This window comes from Anolis carolinensis, unplaced genomic scaffold, assembly GCF_035594765.1.
Source record: "Anolis carolinensis isolate JA03-04 unplaced genomic scaffold, rAnoCar3.1.pri scaffold_7, whole genome shotgun sequence".
Classification (NCBI taxonomy): domain Eukaryota; kingdom Metazoa; phylum Chordata; class Lepidosauria; order Squamata; family Dactyloidae; genus Anolis; species Anolis carolinensis.
The window spans coordinates 20,769,614-20,789,934 of record NW_026943818.1 but is presented as its reverse complement, the minus strand read 5'-3'; the positions used below and the strand labels follow the sequence as shown (position 1 = coordinate 20,789,934).

At 43.2% G+C, this 20,321-nt stretch overlaps 1 protein-coding gene across 2 annotated transcripts in view; it reads left to right on the top strand.

Annotated features, from left to right (window-relative positions):
• eln (elastin) overlaps positions 1 to 20,321 on the top strand; it is a 44,703-nt gene that overhangs the window by 7,718 nt on the left and 16,664 nt on the right. For both annotated transcript variants that reach the window (XM_062959384.1, XM_062959385.1), the window contains exons 2-8: positions 12,664 to 12,711; positions 13,065 to 13,121; positions 16,745 to 16,777; positions 16,915 to 16,938; positions 17,136 to 17,234; positions 17,917 to 18,069; positions 19,550 to 19,618. In XM_062959384.1, the coding sequence (XP_062815454.1) occupies positions 12,664 to 12,711; positions 13,065 to 13,121; positions 16,745 to 16,777; positions 16,915 to 16,938; positions 17,136 to 17,234; positions 17,917 to 18,069; positions 19,550 to 19,618 (483 nt within the window). The remainder of the gene's footprint in view (positions 1 to 12,663; positions 12,712 to 13,064; positions 13,122 to 16,744; positions 16,778 to 16,914; positions 16,939 to 17,135; positions 17,235 to 17,916; positions 18,070 to 19,549; positions 19,619 to 20,321) is intronic.

Genomic DNA, 20,321 nt, shown 5'->3' with positions numbered 1-20,321 from the left:
GGAGAAAACGGAGAAATCGGAGATGCCGGAGAGGTACAGGAAAGGGGAAGGCACACTGAGGTTGCTTCCAAGGAAAAAGCAAAAGTTGGAGAAGTTTAGTCTAGACGCTTGGGAAGAAATATTGGAGTATTTTTTTCTGCAATCGCTCAATGCCGTGCGGAAATTCGGGATTGCGGGAGGAAAACGGGGATATATATGAATATAATAATAATAATAATAATAACAATAATAATAATAATAATAATAATAATAATAACGGCAGAAAAGCTCGTTCGTGGGATTGTAAACATGGTGTGAAAATGTGGAAGGAAAAGGTGTCACGATAGGATTTTTAGATGTTTTATGTCTTGTTTAAGAGAGGAAAGTGGGGTATTAAATCGACTAAGGTCTTGAAGGCCCACCTTAAGGCAAAGGATGGGACACAAATGAGATGAACTTAAACTCTTAACATGGGAAGGCAAGGATAAATATAATAATAATAATCTATACACCTAATAAAAGTGAAAATAGGGATGTGTGTGTATGGCTGGGGTGTCCACTTACACAGACAAGCTCCCACTTCCCAAATTTGAATACTTGAGGGGTTTTGGAGGGATTGACCTTGATTTCTGGGAGTTGTAGTTCACCTACATCTTTAGAAACAATGATCCCCACGGACAATTGACATAACCCAAAGTTGGCACACAGAAACCACATGACCAATTGAACATATTGGATGGGGTTTAGGGAAGGGGTCTGAACTTGATTTCTGGGAGTTGTAGTTCACCTACATCCAGAGAAACTGTGAACTGAACTGATAACAGACCTGAACCACTCTTGGCACACAGAACCCCCACAACTAACTGAACACACTGCAGCAGTTTCGGGACAATTGACCTTCATTTCTGGGAGTTGTAGTTCTCCTATATCCGGAGACACTGTGACCCCCACCGATAATAGATCCGGACCAGACTTGACATATAGGACCCCCATGATGTGCTGAACCTACTGGAGTGGTTTGAGGGGACTGACCCACCGTGGTGGGAGTTGTAGTTCACCCTGCAGCCGGAGAGCATAATGAACCCCACCAATGATTCATCTGGAGCAAACTTGCCACATATGCCCAACATGTCCAACTTTAAATACTGATGGAGTTTGAGCAGGTTACAAAAATATTATTATTATTATTATTATTATTATTATTATTATTATTATTATTATTATTATTTTAATTACATGCACATCATACCAGGGTTTTTTTGTCTTTTTTTTTCCTCCACATTTTTTTTTTTAGTGTGTGTTGGTATATTTTTGTAGAATGTAGACTTTTATCTTTCTCTCTTTTTCCTACTTTTCTATACCTTGGTTGTTCTCACTCTTTCGGTGTAATATAAAAAATTTAATAAATTTCTTTTAAAAAAAACCCTGGTATGATGTGCATGTAATTAAAATAATAATAATAATAATAATAATAATTGTATTTTTGTATCCGGGTACTCAAGTTAGTAGTAGTAGTAGTAGTAGTAGTAGTAATAATAATATCTTGTTTGCTGTGTCATAATATAATAATAATAATAATAATAATAATAATAATAATAATAATAATAATAATAGTTTCTATGTGGGATTGGCACATTTTGAGTTAAAATGGTAGAGGAGACATCGTGCAATGAATGGAGTCCCCAGTGATAGGTGCAGTCTACCATATTTGCCGCTGTATATGATCTCCACTATGAAACGCTCCCTTTATTGGAATAGAAATAAAGTAAATACATAAACAAGGGAGGGAACGGGATGTCCCCGAAGGGACGGGAGGGTAAGAAGAAAACCAGGCCGTGCATTGTTTGCATAAATCCATAAACCTGGCAGCGGTTGGAGCTAATCGGTAAGCTGGAGCGCATTAAGCCGCATTTGTTTAACTTTTGCCCTTTATCTCGTTATTTTGAGCCTCACAAGATCCCGTTCTTGTGAAAGCAAGGCCTGGGAGATAAGATTAGTCCTCGTTCCCCCAAAAGGAATAAAAACAACGGTCTTAAGGTTTGCACAGAAACGATCCCATAAAGATATAGCTCTGGATTTGTTCCTTTCGCTGGCAGCCGGGTAGAGACTTGGCAACCCTCCGCTTAAGCCGCTAAGTCATTTCCCCGGATCCGAAAAGGAAGAAGAATGCCCCGATTGAGGCAAAGTATAAGTCCTTAGACTTTAGTCCTGGATTTTCCCCATTGCTGCGGTCCATAGGGTCACTTGCTGCCACTTGTCTGGATCCGTTCCAGTCTGGTTTCAGGCCTGGTTATGGGACAGAGACAGGGTTGTGGGAGTTGAAGTCCAAAACAAGTGGACATGGAGATGGAAACCCTGAAAGATTCTTCCTCTTCCATGTTGAGTGCCTTCAAGTCCTTTCCAACTTATGGAGACCTTAAGGAGACATCTAAATCTTGGTGGACGTCCAACTTCTGATCACTTTGAGGTCTGGAGACATTGGTTCAAATCCCTAGTCGGTCCATCAGCTCCATAAATCCCCTTTATAGGATTTCTTTAAGGTCTCCATAAGTTGGAAAGGACTTGAAGGCACTCAACATGGAGGTGGAAACCTTGAAAGACTTTTCCTCTTCCATGTTGAGCACCTTCAAGTCCTTTCCAACTTATGGAGACCTTAAGGAGACACCTAAATCTTGGTGAACGTCCAACTTCTGATCACTTTGAGGTCCGGAGACATTGGTTCAAATCCCTAGTCAGTCCATCAGCTCCATAAATCCCCATTATAGGGTTTCTTTAAGGTCTCCATAAGTTGGAAAGGACTTGAAGGCACTCAACATGGAGGTGGAAACCTTGAAAGACTTCCTCTTTCATGTTGGGTGCCTTCAAGTCCTTTCCAACTTATGGAGACCTTAAGGAGACACCTAAATCATGGTGAATGCTCAACTTCTGATCACTTTGAGGTCCAAACTCATGTGGCTTTGTGGACAATACAACTCGCATTGACATGGAGATGGAAACCTTGAACGACTCCTCCTGCATGTTGAGTGCCTTCAAGTCCTTTCCAACCTATAGAGAGACCTTAAGGAGACACCTATATCTCGGTGAACGTCCAACTTCTGATCATTTTGAGGTCTGGACTCATGTGGACATTCAAGTCACCCATTCTCTTTGCCATCCTGCGCTAAGAGATTAAGTTCATCTCATTCATTTCTCTACACCAGACATGAGCCAACTTGGGCCCTCCAGGTGTTTTGGACTCCAACTCCCACAACTTCGCTCTTCTTCGGAGACAATACACAGATCCCATGGCTTGAAGTCCCACTCCAAACCTTTCCAAAGGTGCCGGAGACATTGGTTCCTAGTCGGTCCATCGGCTCCATAAATCCCCATGATAGGGTTTCCTTAAGGTCTCCATAAGTTGGAAAGGACTTGAAGGCACTCAACATGGAGGTGGAAACCTTGAAAGACTCTTCCTCTTCCATGTTGAGTGCCTTCAAGTCCTTTCCAACTTATGGAGACCTTAAGGAGACACCTAAATCTTGGTGAATGTCCAACTTCTGATCACTTTGAGGTCCGGAGACATTGGTTCAAATCCCTAGTCGGTCCATCAGCTCCATAAATCTCCATGATAGGGTTTCCTTAAGGTCTCCATAAGTTGGAAAGGACTTGAAGGCACTCAACATGGAGGTGGACACCTTGAAAGACTCTTCCTCTTCCATGTTGAGTGCCTTCAAGTCCTTTCCAACTTATGGAGACCTTAAGGAGACACCTAAATATTGGTGAACGTCCAACTTCTGATCACTTCGATGTCCAGACTCACGTGGCTTTGTGGACATTCAAGCCACCCATCCTCTTCCTGCATTAAGAGTTTAAGTTCATCTCATTCATTTCCCATTTTCTATACCAGGTGACCCAATGGAGTTTCTTAGACAAGGAGGTGGGTTTGGTCAGTTTATGTCACCTAATATATATTTATAGGTGGTCTGCCATCCGAATCTCAAGTGTAGCTTCCAAGATCAAATGAGATCCGTGGCTTTTAGGATACTTCCGCAATGAGATGGCCATATTTGCCTTCCTGTGTTAAGATTTTAAGTTCATCTTGTTCATTTCCCATCCTCCATGTCCGTTTGTATGTGCCCTTTATTTGAGTCTCCTTTAGGAGAGGAGTGTTGAATATTATCATCATCATCATCATGTAAAGGGGATCTAGGACTCATAATAATGATAATAAATTTTTTATTTTACGTTACTTCTTAGCACTTTAATAGCTTCCTACCTTACCTTATCCCATATTATCCCAGTTGACTCTCTGACACTTGTTTCTGCACTTTATTATTCTTATTATTATTTATTATTATTTATATTCCCCCCATTTTCTCCCTTACGGGACCCAAAGCAGCTGAGCGCAGAGCGCAAGCTGAACCTGAGTCAACAGTGTCATGTAGCAGCAAAAAAGTCCAATACAATTCCTGTCTGGCAAAAGGGGGGGTGGACTGGATGGCTTTTAGAGCCCCCTTCCAAACTTTAGGATTCTGGAGTCTTCAAATAACATTTCCTCCCTCTTCTTTCCGGATTTAATTGAATGGCAATCGCGTTTTGGACTGTTTGCAGAACTCGAGGTTGAGGACAAAAGAGGCAGAAAGTGACGGAACTGGGACATTTCAAAATCCTCTGAGAAAAGTGGGACGGCAGAAGATTAATCGGGATTCGAGGCCAATGAGAACAAATCCTTTTGGGGTTTTATTTGAATGCAAACTAGCTTAATTATAATTAGCCCCTCCGGGAACACAACAAACTGTGGATTTCGGAGCGGTCCTTTGAAATGTGCCATTTTTTTCGGCCCGTAAGACATCTCTTGCTTGGTTACCATGAAGCGAGCCTTTGCTCTTTCTTTTTTTATGGATCGAGCTCAGAGTTCGCAGCTGGATTTAATTCTTTTCCCTAAAACGGAGCCTCCAACGTTGCCGCTTTCCCGGCCTTCGGAAGGGGTCATTCCAGGTGAAAGCTTGAAAACCGGCCGCATTCCTTTAACTCCTCCTTCGCTCTTCTTCGGAGACAATACACAGATCCCATGGCTTGAGGTCCCACTCCAAACTCCAAACCTTTCCAAAGGTGCCGGAGACATTGGTTCAAATCCCTAGTTGGTCCATCAGCTCCATAAATCCCCATGACAAGGTTTCCTTAAGGTCTCCATAAGTTGGAAAGGACTTGAAGGCACTCAACATGGAGCTGGAAACCTTGAAAGACTCTTCCTCTTTCATGTTGGGTGCCTTCAAGTCCTTTCCAACTTATGAAGACCTTAAGGAGACACCTAAATCTTGGTGAATGTCCAACTTCTGATCACTTTGAGGTCCAGACTTATGTGGCTTTGTGGACATTCAAGTCATTCATCCTCTTCCTGCGTTAAGAGATTAAGTTCATCTCATTCATTTCCCATTTTCTAACCTCAGCCCTCCAGGAGTTTTGGACTTCAAAGCAGATTCTTGACTTACTCTTTTTATTTTCATTATTCTTCTCATTAATAGGAAGTCAGGTTCCCTTAAAGTTCAGACGAAAACCCAAAGGGGATTCGCTTTTCCTCCTCCTCCTCTTCTTCTCATAACTAAGTTCCCTTAAAGTTTGGACTAAAACCCAAAGTTGATTCTCGATTTACCATTATTATTTTCATTATTCTTCACATTAATAGCAGGCCAGGTTCCTTTAAAGTTCGGACTAAAACCCAAAGTGGATTCTCAATTTACCATTATTATTTCCATTATTCTTCACATTAATAGCAGGCCAGGTGCCTTTAAAGTTCGGACTAAAACCCAAAGTGGATTCTCGATTTACCATTATTATTTCCATTATTCTTCACATTAATAGCAGGCCAAGTGCCTTTAAAGTTCAGACTAAAACCCAAAGTGGATTCTCGATTTACCATTATTATTTCCATTATTCTTCACATTAATAGCAGGCCAGGTGCCTTTAAAGTTCAGACTAAAACCCAAAGTGGATTCTCGATTTACCATTATTATTTCCATTATTCTTCACATTAATAGCAGACCAGGTGCCTTTAAAGTTCAGACTAAAACCCAAAGTGGATTCTCGATTTACCATTATTATTTTTATTATTCTTCACATTAATAGCAGGCCAAGTGCCTTTGAAGTTCGGACTAAAACCCAAAGTGGATTCTCTATTTACCATTATTATTTTTATTATTCTTCACATTAATAGCAGGCCAGGTGCCTTTAAAGTTCGGACTAAAACCCAAAGCGGACTTTTCTCTTCTTCTAATAGAAAGCTTTGTTAATGTTTGGACTAGAACCCAAAGTAGATTCTTTACTTACTATTATTATTTTCATTATTTTTCTGATTAATAGGAAGCCAGGATCCTTTAAAATTTGGACTAAAACCCAAAGTGGCTTCCTGTTGACTTCTTAATTCTTTCTTCTCATGAATAGAATTCTTGGTTCCGACTAAAACCCAAAACGATGCTCTACTCTAAAAAGGAAACCAACTCTCAGTCCTCCTCAGCACCAAGAAAAAAAGAGGAAAAAATCTACATGATGACTTGTAATATTTGGACGACTTTTTATTTTTTTGGCTTCGTTTCCAGAATGGGCCGTAAATTAAGATAACAGACCACAAGTCTTTGTATTCCCTGCACTTTGTAACTCATCCTCGGTAATCCTTCCTGCTGATTTGTGGGATCCATGGGGCTGATTTGTGGTTTGTTATGTCCCGAAACCTTGGATAATAGCAAACCCTATTGAAATGAAGGACTTCTGGCTTAAGAATTGCATAGAGTTGCACTGAAGGACATAGAAAATGCCTTGAGGGTACATAGTTTGTCATATGTGGATATTATTATTATTATTATTATTATTATTATTGACACAACGACATTGTATGACACAGCAAATAGGATAGATATGCTGGAAATCCAGCATTATTATTATTATTATTATTATTATTATTATTATTATTATTATTATTACCCTGCTTTTCTCACTTGATTGAGACCCAAAGTAACTCATATGTATATTTTCTAGATTTTTAAACTGGAGAGGTTTTACAAATGTGAGCTTTGGGTCTCAGGCATGGGAGACGTGCAGAGGGTACAAATAATAATAATAATAACAATAATAATAATAATAATAATAATAATAATAATAATAATAATAATAATATCACACAGTGTCCGACGTGTGATCCAATACAACTGTGGACTCACCTTGTTGTGTTTCAAATAATAACAATAACAATAATAATAATAATAATAATAATAATAATAATAATAATAATACATCATACAGTTCTAGACACTTGGGAAGTGTCCGATATGTGATCCAATACAACTGTGGACTCATCTTGTTGTGTTTCAAATAATAATAATAATAATAATAATAATAATAATAATAATAATAATAATAATAATACATCACACAGTCCTAGACACTTGGGAAGTGTCCGACGTGTGATCCAATACCACTGTGGACTCATCTTGTAGTGTTTCAAATAATAATAATAATAATAATAATAATAATAATAATAATAATAATAATATATCACACAGTCCTAGGCACTTGGGAAATGTCCAACGTGTGATCCAATACAACTGTGGACTCATCTTGTTGTGTTTCAAATAATAATAATAATAATAATAATAATAATAATAATAATAATATCTGTTGTTGCCCAGAAATGCAATTTCTACGCTCTCGTGCTTAGTTTTACGATTTTTGACTGTTCCCAACACAGACTCAGATTCATTATTGACTGCCCTCTTGTGGTTGCATCTGCGCACTGCATCCCTAGACACTCATGGTTCATTTTTGGGGGCCCAGCCCCAAATGGGGAAGGATTATGTATTTGAAGACCCCCAGTATTTTAATTTGGATCATAATGGGCCTGTCTACCGAGTTTGGTCCAAATCCATCAGGCCACAGGGGAGCTTTTTGAGGAACAAACTTATATACGTACTTTGATTTTTATAGCGAGAGATGGTTACTATTTCTGCATGGCACTTATGTTCTCGACCAGTTTGGAATGATAAGGAACAGCTTGGGGCAATGATACAGAATGGCCCGCACTCTGCACATGCTCCAGACAGCTCTTTCTGTTCCGAATCAAGCACTGAACCGTTTAAAAATAGCCCAACGCATGACTCCGAAGGTTTATAATCAGGAAGTCGCTATTAGCATGGCGTGCTCTGCCTAAATACCAAATAAAAGTTTGCTCGGCCATGTGTTTCTCCGCAACGTTAACCTCGTCCACATGCTCTTCGGCATAAATTACACAACGCCAGCCAGGCTTCTGTGTTTTGAACATTGTGGACAGCTAGCAATGAAGATGCAGAGTCATCTCAATTCTTCCTGTTTCTCCTTCTTCTTCTCCCTGTCTCTTATTCTCATCATTTGCTATTTCCTTCATTGCTTATTATTCTGCTTCCTTCTCCTCATCTTCTTCCTCCTTCTCCTCTTCTCCGGCTTCTTCTTCCTCCCCAATTCTTCCTCTCATCTTCTCTTCTTTTTCTTTTTCCACTTCCTCCTTCTTCTCCCATTGTCTTTGATTTCCTTCCTCTTCTCTCTCCTTCTCTTCTTTTCCCACATTGTTCTTCTGTCTTCTCTCTTTTTCTCTCTTCTTCTTCTTCTCATCCCAGTTCTTTACTCTTCTTCTTTTCTTCTCTTCCCAAAACTGTTCTTCTCTCTTCACTCTTCCTCGTCCTCCTCCTCTTTATCCCAGTTCTTCTCTCTTCTTTTTTCTTTTTCTCATCCCAGACCTTCTCTCTTCTCCTCTCTTCTTATCTCTTCTTCTCCTTCTTTCCATCGACTTCTATTTCCTCCCATTCTTCTCCCTGATCCTCCTCCTTCTTCTCCTTCTTCTCCCAGACTATTCTTTTCACCGACTTCTATTTCCTTCCATTCTTCTCCCTGATCCTCCTCCTTCTTCTTCTTCTCCCAGACTATTCTTTCCATCTACTTCTATTTCCTCCCATTCTTCTCCCTGATTCTCCTCTTTCCCTTTCTCCCCAATCCACCTTCTTCTCCTCCTTCTCCTTCTTCTCCCAGACTATTCTTTCCATCTACTTCTATTTCCTCCCATTCTTCTCCCTGATTCTCCTCTTTCCCTTTCTCCCCAATCCACCTTCTTCTCCTCCTTCTCCTTCTTCTCCCAGACTATTCTTTCCATCGACTTCTATTTCCTTTCATTCTTCTCCCCGATTCTTCTTCTTCTTCTTCTTCTTCTTCTTCTTCTTCTTCTTCTTCTTCTTCTTCTTCTTCTTCCACCTCCTCCCCCTCTTCCTGGCTCCATACATCTTTATTTATTTCACCAGCTTTTGTTTCTTCGTGGTGTTTCTCAATCCCTGGTCCTGCTCCCCGTCCAATGGGTTTCTCAATCCAGGCATCCGGGGGATTTTTCTGGCTTGCACCTACTTCACTTTGGCTGCCATCCTCGAGGCAATTAGGCAGGAATGTCGGAGTTTTGGAAACTTGTTTTCAGGCCCACTCAGCGGAGTGCTAGAGGAGGCATACGAAAACCATATACGTATATAGATCCTGGAGATATAGGGCCAACTTGGGCCCTCCAGATGTTTTGGACTCCAACTCCCACAATTCCTAACAGCCTACCGGCTGGTGTAGAAAATTGAATGAGATGAACTTAATCTCTTGCCTGATGTAGAGAAATGAATGAGATGAACTTAATCTCTTAGCACAGGATGGCAAAGAGAATGGGCGACTTGAATGTCCACATGAGTCTGGACCTCAAAATGATCAGAAGTAGGACATTCACCGAGATATAGATGTCTCCTTAAGGTCTCTCCATAGGTTGGAAAGGACTTGAAGGCACTCAACATATAGGAGGAGTCGTTCAAGGTTTCCATCTCCATGTCAACGCGAGTTGTATTAATTGAATGTCCACAAAGCCACATGAGTCTGGACCTCAAAGTGATCAGAAGTTGGACGTTCACCAAGATATCGGGGTCTCCTTAAGGTCTCTCCATAGGTTGAAGGCACTCAACATGAAGGAGGAGTCGTTCAAGGTTTCCATCTCCATGTCAACGCGAGTTGTATTAATTGAATGTTCACAAAGCCACATGAGTCTGGACCTCAAAGTGATCAGAAGTTGGACGTTCACCAAGATATCGGGGTCTCCTTAAGGTCTCTCCATAGGTTGAAGGCACTCAACATGAAGGAGGAGTCGTTCAAGGTTTCCATCTCCATGTCAACGCGAGTTGTATTAATTGAATGTCCACAAAGCCACATGAGTCTGGACCTCAAAGTGATCAGAAGTTGGATGTTCACCAAGATATCAGGGTCTCCTTAAGGTCTCTCCATGGGTTGAAAAGTACTTGAAGGCATTCAACATATTGGAGGAGTCGTTCAAAGTTTCCATTTCCATGTCAACGCGAGTTGTATTAATTCAGCTTCCCTCCGCCCATGGAGTTGTATTAATTCTCCCCCAATAAAGTTTTCCATGAGTCCAAATAATTGCATCTCAATTGAAAACAGGCAACTTTTACACTTCCCCAAAGACTCGTAACGGAATTTACAAGGCATCTTCTGGTTTCGCGACTATCTGGGGAATGGATTGGTTTGTATTCGGTCCATTGGAAATTGCTTTCGAGGCCAATGGGTCCGGGTTGATTCCAACATAGCAAAAGTTCGGACTACGAACCCAAGAGTTGACTTTACAAGTCGGCATATTTTCAAACCCATTGCAACTCCTGGAGTGTTTTGTTTCGACCCTTTGGTTCTTTGGCTGAACCGGCATCGCCTCTTCCGTGTATTTGTTTCTTCTGCTCGCCCCAGACTAGGCACTTCGTGTTTGTTTAAGAGGGAAGGAGGCAATGGGGGGCCGCATATGGAAACATAGTCCAGCTAAGGTCTCTGTTACACAATCGGACCAGATGGTCAGAGGCAAACCAGAGTGCCTGCGGGGAGAGCCAAGAAAATGCTCCATATGTTGCCAGGGAAGGCCTCAAATGTATGTGCTGGGGTCTCCTGCCAACAGACGGCCGACGTTTTGCCGCTTCCTTCCTCCGAAATGTCCCTTACAGTCCCTGAGATTTCTTGCTGGCCAGTAATCGAATTCCGGCATATCAAGTATTTGTGCCAAGTTTGGTTCAGATCCATCGGTGTTTGGGTTCACAGTGCTCTCTGGATGTAGGTGAACTACAACTCCCCCAAATCAAGGTGAATTTTCCCCAAAGACCTCCAGTATTTGTTGCTGGTCATGGGGACTCTGTGTGCCAAGTTTGGTCCAACTACAGTTTTGGTGGAGTTCAGAGTGCTCATCGATTGCAGGTGAACTATATATCCCAGTACCTATGATTCCAAAAGGTCCAGGCCAATCCCCTTCAAAACCCACTACTATTCAAATGTGGGCATATCAGATACGAATACCAAGTTTGGTCCAGATCCACCATTGTTTGGGTTCATAGTGCACTCTGGATGGAGGTGAACTACAACTCCTCTAAATCCCTCCACAGACCTCCAGTATGTTTTGTTGGTCATGGAAATTCTGTGTGCCAAGTTAGTTCCAGGTCCATCGTCATTGGAGTTCAGAGTGCTCTTAGATTGCAGGTGAACTATACATCCCAGTCCCTACAACTCATATACAGTGTTCCCTCACTACTTCGCGGTTCACTTTTCACGGATTTGCTGTTTCGCGGTTTTTCAATAAACTCTAAAAGACTATTATAAATCATAAAAAATTACAATTTACAGCCTAAGGAAGGGAGGAAGGGGGAGCCAAAGGGAGCCCAAGTGGCAGTGGGAGCCCAAGCAGCAACGGGAGGAGCCCAAGTGGCAACGGGATGAGAAGGAGGCAATTTATCAACACACGATTGGTTGATAAAGACCTAAAATAGTGTATAACTACTAAAATAATGTATACATATTAAAGTGTCCCTACTTCGCGGATTGTCACTTATTGCGGGTGGTCCTGGAATCTAAGGGAACACTATAAATGATGGTAAATTCTCCCCAAACCTCTCTCTCTAGTATCATCAGTTGCTGATCACTTCCGCTGTTTTCTGTGTGCCATAGAAAAGAATAGGAAAGGGTTATGGGAGAGGCAGTGGGCGGGATCATGCAAATTCCACACCAATGGAGAGAGTCAGAAACACTGGGATGTCTGTGGTGGAGGAAACACATACAACCTAGGAGGAAACTGACATATGAAAGCCTTCACTTGGGTGCTGGGCAGTATAGTGTTTGTGGAGGACATGGGCAATGCTCTTGGACATGTTCATGGCACTCGCTGTAACCTACAGTGTCATTGGAGGGAGGACCATTGGTGTTTCCTGAGTAGTGGGACCTATATCTGGAGCTTGTCTGTGTAAGTGGACACCTTAGCCACACACACAGATACATATTTTCACTTTTATTATGTTTATAGATTATCATCATCATCATCATCACCATCATCATCATCATCATTATTTATCCTTGTCTTCCCGTGTTAAGAGTTTAAGTTCATCTCATTCGTTTCCCATCCTTTGCCTTAATGTGGGCCTTCAAGACCTTAGTCAACTTATGGGGACCCGATTCATTTTCTTAAATAAGTATGCACATTTTCAAAAGCATTGTAAATTAAATGACCCATGAAAAAAGTCCCACTCGAACCCATTCATAATGATGAAAGGCCTGTGGAGGAAAGTTCTGCAGATTCAGAGCAAAATATTCACCTCTCTGATCTGTGCTCTCTTTTCCTTATAGGTGTCCCAGGCGCCGGAGGCGGGATTCCCGGAAGAGGTCTTTACCCTGGTAAGAATCGCAATCAGACTAAAATACACAAATTAAAAATATGTGGGGCTTTTTTTTTTTACTTGAGAGACCAGCTCTTTAGGAACTTTTGGGTCTTTCAGCCTGTCAGTCATCCAAAGTATGCTCTTTCCTCAAAAGTGGAGGACTGAGTTGATATATAGAAATACACACTTTTCTTGCCCTGAGATTCTTCTGTCTTACTTGAGGAACCACATGAGTGGATCCCAGATTTCAGGGAATCTCAAGAAGGTCTTCAAGGAGGTCTCTGAAGGCCATTCTCGACCATCTCCAGAACCTTGGAGAGCTCCTTGAAGCCCAAGATGAGACCTTCTTCTTCCTTTTTTTCTTCGTAGGAATCGGTGGTGGAGGTCTAGGAGCCGGCGGACTCGGGACCGGATTGGGGGGAGCAGGTGAGTCCCCTCCCATGGGAGTTATTTCCCACTTCAATAACCCATAATCCACCAAGCTATGGGATACCATAAGACCATAGGTAAGCAAAGAGATCTCCAAAGACCATCTAGATGGTCTCATAAGACCACAGGTAAGGAAAGAGACCTCCAAAGACCATTTAGATGGTTTCATGAGACCATAGGTAAGGAAAGGGGTCCCCAAAGGCCATCTAGATGGTTTCATAAGACCATAGGTAAGGAAAGAGACCTCCAAAGACCATCTAGATGGTCTCATAAGACCATTGGTAAGGAAAAGGACCCTCAAAGGCCATCTAGATGTTCATAAGACCATAGGTAAGGAAAGAGACCTCCAAAGACTATCTAGATGATTTCATAAGACCGTAGGTAAGGAAAGGGACCCTCAAAGTCCATCTAGATGATCTCATAAGGCCATCAGAAGACCATAGATAAGGAAATGGACCCTCAAAGACCATTTAGATGGTTTGACATTTCCATAGGTAAGGAAAGGGACCTCAAAGGCCATCTAGAAAATCTCATAAAACCATAGGTAAGGAAAGGAACCCTCAAAGGCCATCTAGACAGTCTCATAGGACCCTAGGTAAGGAAAGTGACCTCCAAGAGCCATCTAGATGGTCTCATAAGGCCGTAGCTAAGCAAAGAAACCTTCAAAGACCATCTAGACGATTTCATAAGACCATAGGTAAGCAAAGAGACCTCCAAAGACCATCTAGACGATCTCATAAGGCCAGAAGTAAGCAAAGAGACCTACAAAGACCCGATAGACTTAGGTTAACCCTAAGTCTAAAGTTTAGGACAGGGGCCAGGTAAATGGGGAAAAGGCCCAAGCCCTGGTCAAACTACAACTCCCAGGATATGTCGAAGAGGTGCCAAACTGTTTAGATCCATCAATGGACAATGATTAGGTCGGGCCTTTATTTTCCCTTCCAACTCTGATGCTACTTATCGAAGTCCGCCGCTGGGTTCCTTTTTCCCTCCAACAAGATTTCACAAAACCAGATGGTCTCCATCTGCGGCTTCTTAAAGAGGCGAACGGAGCTGATCTTCTCACTCAAATATGTGCCGTTTTCCCAAAAGCGTGGCCTCGGTGCCCGGGGTTTGGAGCGCTGCCAGGAAAACCCCAATTCCGACAAAAGGGGATGGAGCGAAATCTGGGAAGATTGCTGGTCTGTTCAGGGTAAAAAGCACGATCCGAAACCAAATTGCCTGGCCCAGAGGAGGCTCGATGAGTCATTCATCCTGGGACCGGGGCTTTTCGGCTCTCCGGCAAACCATCCGGAGTCAAAGGTGAGCAGTAAAGCGGTCCCATTTGCTGGCTGTTCACATTTGAAATCGTTCTCCATTCCTGGCTTTTATTTGGTCCTAAAAAAAGAAGAAGTCACACCTCTCTTTGCTTGATGGGTTGCAACTGCATCTACATTGTCAAAGGAACGCAGCTTGACACGCCTTGAACTGCCTTGGCTCAAGGCTTGGGACCCTTGGGACTTGTAGTTTGACAAGGTCTTCAGCTTTCAGCAAATCAATGTAGTTTGGCACTGCTTTTAACTGGATATGTATTTTCTTTGTGGCTCTTTCTTTCCTTCCTCTCTTTCTCCTAAGAGAGCATATCCAATCTCCAATCAGATAGTCCTAAGACAGCATCTATCTTCGATCAGACAGACCTGAGGTGGGCGGGGCCACCAATGGGCACCCAGGACTGGGATGGGCGGAGTTACGAGCTCTGAGGCAGGGCTGAGCTTCTATCCCTGTCCTGTGGCAGCTAGAGGAGGGGGCATGGCCTCTTCCCAAGTGCCTGATGGGGCTGAACCTCTATACCCCGCCCCCGGGTTCTAACAAGAACCTCAGGGGAGGTATATAGAGGCTCAGCCCTGTCTTCCACTCCTACCCCTGGAGGCCCCACCCCTAGCCCCGCCCTTTAGTCCGAAAAGGCCTCTCAGGAGAGGTATAGAGGCTCAGCCCTGTCTTGCACTCTTGGGAAGAGGCCCCACCCCTAGCCCCACCCTTTAGTCCGAAAAGGCCTCTCAGGAGAGGTATAGAGGCTCAGCCCTGTCTCTGGCTCTTGGGAAGAGGCCCCGCCGCCACCCCTAGCCCTGCTGTTTAGTCCTAAAAGGCCTCTCGGGAAAAATATAGAGGGTCAGCCCTGTCTCAGGCTCTTGGAAGGAGGCCCCACCCCTTTCCCTAGCTCCGCCCTCTAACAGGCGCCTCAGGAGAGGTATAGCTAGATTCTCAGCCCTGTCTCAGGTTCTTGGGAAGACCCACTCCTCTAGCTCTGCCCCCTGTGTTCGAACAGGTGCCTCAGGTGCTCAGCCCTGTCTCCAGCACTTGGGAAGAGGCCCCACCCCTCCCTTGGCTCCGCCCCGTGTCCTAATAGGTGCCATCACCACCCCCCTGGATCACTGCAGCGCCCACCAGGAGGCGGTAGCTCCCACTTTGGGAATCACTGAGATAGACCTAAGAGAGCATCTTCTCCTATCTCCGGTCAGATAGACCTGAGAGCATCTCTTCCTATCTCCGATTAGATAGACTTAAGGGAGCATCTCTTCCTATCTCCAATAAGGTAGACCAAAGAGAGCAACTATCTCCAATCAGATAGACTTCAGAGCATCTCCTCTTATCTCCAGTCAGATAGACCTAAGATAGCATCTACTATCTCCAATCTGATCTAGCAGATGCACTCTTAGATCAGAGGCAGGAGGAGATGCTCTCCTAGGTTGATCTGATCAGAGGCAGGAGGAGATGCTCTCAGGTCTATCTAATCGGAGACAGGAAAAGATGCTCTCAGGTCTATCTGATTGGAGATAGTTGCTCTCTTAGGTCCATCTGATTGGAGATAGGACGAGATGCTCTCTTAGGTCTATCTGATCACAGGTAGGAGGATATGCTCTCAGGTCTATCTGATTGGAGATAGTTGCTCTCTTAGGTCCATCTGATTGGAGATAGGACGAGATGCTCTCTTAGGTCTATCTGATCACAGGTAGGAGGATATGCTCTCAGGTCTATCTGATTGGAGATAGGACGAGATGCTCTCTTAGGTCTATCTGATCACAGGGAGGAGGATATGCTCTCAGGTCTATCTGATTGGAGATAGTTGCTCTCTTAGGTCCATCTGATTGGAGATAGGACGAGATGCTCTCTTAGGTCTATCTGATCACAGGTAGGAGGATATGCTCTCAGGTCTATCTGATTGGAGATAGGATTAGATGCTCTCAGGTCTATCTGATCAGAGGTAGGAGGAGATGCTCTCTTAGGTCTATCTGACCAGAGATAGATGTTCTCTTCCTCACTCCCTTCCCTCCTTTTTCTTTCTTCCCCCGTCCTCCCTTCCATCTCCCCTTCTCTGGAAGTGGAGTCTGGATGGCCATCTGTCAGGCGGGATTGGATGGTGTCTTCCTAAATGACAGAATGGGGTTAATGGCCCTTGGGAGTTCTTCCAACTCTAGAATTCTATGAAAAGCCTGCCTTCAAACTGCAGGGTGTTGGACGCTACAGTCTTTGGGATTCTCATCTGCTCACATTAAGAAAGATGCCAAGCTTAAAGAGCTTTCCGTTCTCTTCCAAAAGACATTACATGTTTAATTCAACACTGTATTTTTCTTTTCCATCAGGATACGGTGCAGGGGCCAAACCTCCAAAACCAGGTCATTGTTCAAAATATTATTATTGGGGGGACGGGGCATGAAATGACCTCCAACACCCCTCTTTTGAATGGATCTCAATGGGATGAAGCAGCTGCCTCATCCATCTTGACTTTTTCTTTTACCTCTCTTTTCTGCAGGGGTTGGAGGTGCCGGATCACTAGGTAAGGCTGCCATAATATATGATGATGATGTATCCAAATACCCATAAGTGATAAGTTTCTCCTATAAAGTCATATCCTTGCAAGTTTTAGCACTCAAACATATATCTCACATACGCAACAGACATCGAAGGGTTTTTTTAAATGAAATTACTGCAGGCCAAGGAGGAATAACTGAACCAATTTTCTGCTTCTCTCAGGCGGACTTTATCCGGGAGGCGCTTATCCAGGAGGGGTCTTTCAAGGCGCTGGGACTCCTGCACAAGCCGCTGCAGCGTATAAAGCTGCCGCCAAAGCAGGTAAATTGATAGCATTGCCATTGAAAAGTCAACGTTTTTCAAGTGCTCCCCAGTGGCATCGAAAGGGTTAACAGGTCCTTAGTCCTTACAAACTCCATGGGGGTCAGTCTAAGTAGAGAGAAGACTTGAAGGCAAACACACACATAGGCAACGAATGAGATGAACTTAACCTCTTAACATCGGCTGGAATTTCCCCCTTCGTTCCTTGAAGACTTTTGGAAAGGGAACTGCAAAATCCTAAGCTTGCATTCTGAAAACTCCCTTTGCTGTTTGGATCAATAAATAAATTTTAAAAAAAGCTCTGGCAGACCATACTCAAACTAGGTCAATAAATACATAAAATCTCTGGCAGATAGTTTCTAAACAACCGCTGTCAGGCTTGCCGAAATCCACACTCATAAAGTAACTTTTATTTTGTTTTTGTGCCAGTCAGATTTAAGGGCAAATCTTCCCATACTTTCTCGTCCTCCTCCCCCTCTCTCCTCCATGTCTGCCTTTTCAATCCTTACAATTATCCAGCTGATTGTGTCGTAGTCTCCCAAATCTCAGCATCCTTGCAGGCTCACATGCCCTTCCTTTGAAGTAAGGGTTGATGTGGTGCCTTCTTTACAGCTTAAACTCTTATGCTAGGATTGAAAACCAACAACAACAACTTCACATTTTGTTGCCTTTCTTCAACCAGCGGCTGGCCTTGGTGTTCCTGGAGGGGGCATTGGAGGAGGAGTTGGCGTTCCCGGCGGTGGCGTTGGGGTTGGCGTTCCTGGAGGAGGAGTCGGCGTTCCTGGAGGCGGAGTTGGGGTTGGCGTTCCTGGAGGCGGCATTGGGGTGCCTGGAGGTACGCTGTATACTCAGGGGAGGAGGCTGAGTTGAACTTTGTCTGGTGATAAGGGAGCATCCACTCTTATCTCCCATCATATGAAGAGAAGATAACATCTGTTCCTGTCTCCCATCAGATAGACCTTAGAGCACCTACTCCTATCTCCAATCTGATAGACTTAGGAGAACATCTACCTCTGATCAGATAGACCTAAGAGAGCACCTACTCCTATCTCCAATCTGATAGACTTAGGAGAACATCTACCTCTGATCACATAGACCTAAGAGAGCACCTACTCCTATCTCCAATCTGATAGACTTAGGAGAAGATCTACCTCTGATCACATAGACCTAAGAGAGCACCTACTCCTATCTCCAATCAGACAGACCTAAGATTTCTATCTCTGATCAGATAGACCTAAGAGAACATCTATCTCCGATCAGATAGACCTTAGAGCATCTCCTCTTATTTCCGATTAGATAGACCTAATAGAGCACCTACTCCTATCTCCAATAAGACAGACATAAGATTTCTATCTCTGATCAGATAGACCTAAGAGAACATCTATCTCTGATCAGATAGACCTAAGAAAGCATCTACTCCTAACTCCGATCAGATAGACCTTAGAGCATCTCCTCTTATTTCCGATTAGATAGACCTAATAGAGCACCTACTCCTATCTCCAATCAGACAGACCTAAGATTTCTATCTCTGATCAGATAGACCTAAGAGAACATCTATCTCTGATCAGATAGACCTAAGAAAGCATCTACTCCTAACTCCGATCAGATAGACCTTAGAGCATCTCCTCTTATTTCCGATTAGATAGACCTAATAGAGCACCTACTCCTATCTCCAATCAGACAGACCTAAGATTTCTATCTCTGATCAGATAGACCTAAGAGAACATCTATCTCTGATCAGATAGACCTAAGAAAGCACCTACTCCTAACTCCGATCAGATAGACCTTAGAGCATCTCCTCTTATTTCCGATTAGATAGACCTAAGAGAGCATCTACTCCTATCTCCGATCAGATAGACCTAAGAGAGCATCTCTTCCTATCTCTGATCAATCTGGAACCAAGAATATATCTACTCCTATCTCTGATCATCTGAAGCTAAGGGAACATCTCTTCCTATCTCTGATCAGATCGACCTTAGAAGGCATCTACCCCTGCTTCTGATCTAAGAGTGCATATGCTAGATCAGGTCATATGGCTTTAAAAGAGACCTCCTCCTATCTCCAATCATATGGAGCAGAGAGAACATTTACTCTGAGCTCCTGGGATGTCAGCTTTGCTTCTTGTTGAAATCCTGTTGGTTTTTGTTGTCTGCTGGAACTGGAGCAAGAACAATGTATTCTATCTGATTTTGATGTTCTTGCCTTGGTGGCTATATCATGGCTCAGTTGGACAAAGGCCCCCATTTCGGAACCTCTTTTGAAGATGTGTCCTGACTGTATCCCTCCCCGTTCTTTCTCTTTCCTTTTCTCCGCAGGAGGTGTGATTCCACAGACTGGAGCCCAACCAGGAGCCGGTGTTGGGGCCAAACCTGGGAAAATCCCTGGTAGGTCTCCAGTTTCTTATAGGGTCAAGTTCAAATTAAAACAAGACCACCAGGCATACTTTCTTGGTGTATCGCTACTAGGAGAGACCCATAGGATCAAGGGTTGAATGATAACACGACAAAAGATAATAGTGCTGTTATATTCCACATTTGGAGTCCTGAGTTCATTTCCCATTTTAAGGAGGATATAAGGTTGGAGATGGTTCAGAGAAGGGCAACAAAGATGATGAGAAGGATGGAGAACATGGCATATGAGGAAAGGCTGAAGTAGCATGCTCAGCTCAGAGAAGAGAAGGTGGAAGCCCTCCTTAAACATCTCAAGTGCTTTCACAGGGAGAGGAAAGGAATGGGGTTGTTCTCCAGATGGTGGGACCAGGTTTAATGGCTTTGCGTTACACAAGGGTAGGTTTTGGTTGAACATTAGGACCAACCAGAGCAACTAGTAGAACCAACTAGAGAAGAGCTTCTTAATCTGTGGATCGCGATCCCTAACTGAACATTAGATCAAGAGAAATTAGTATAGCTTGCCACCTAGTGACTGTTTTAGGTATTGACCTGAAACACGTAGGCCTTTAGAGATATAATTGCCTAAAACAGACACTAGGTGGCAGCATAGTATTAATACTTTTGAGAATCCTCTACATCCCACAGTATCAAAGATAAACAATAAGAACAAAATAAACAATAAGAACAAACTTCTGAT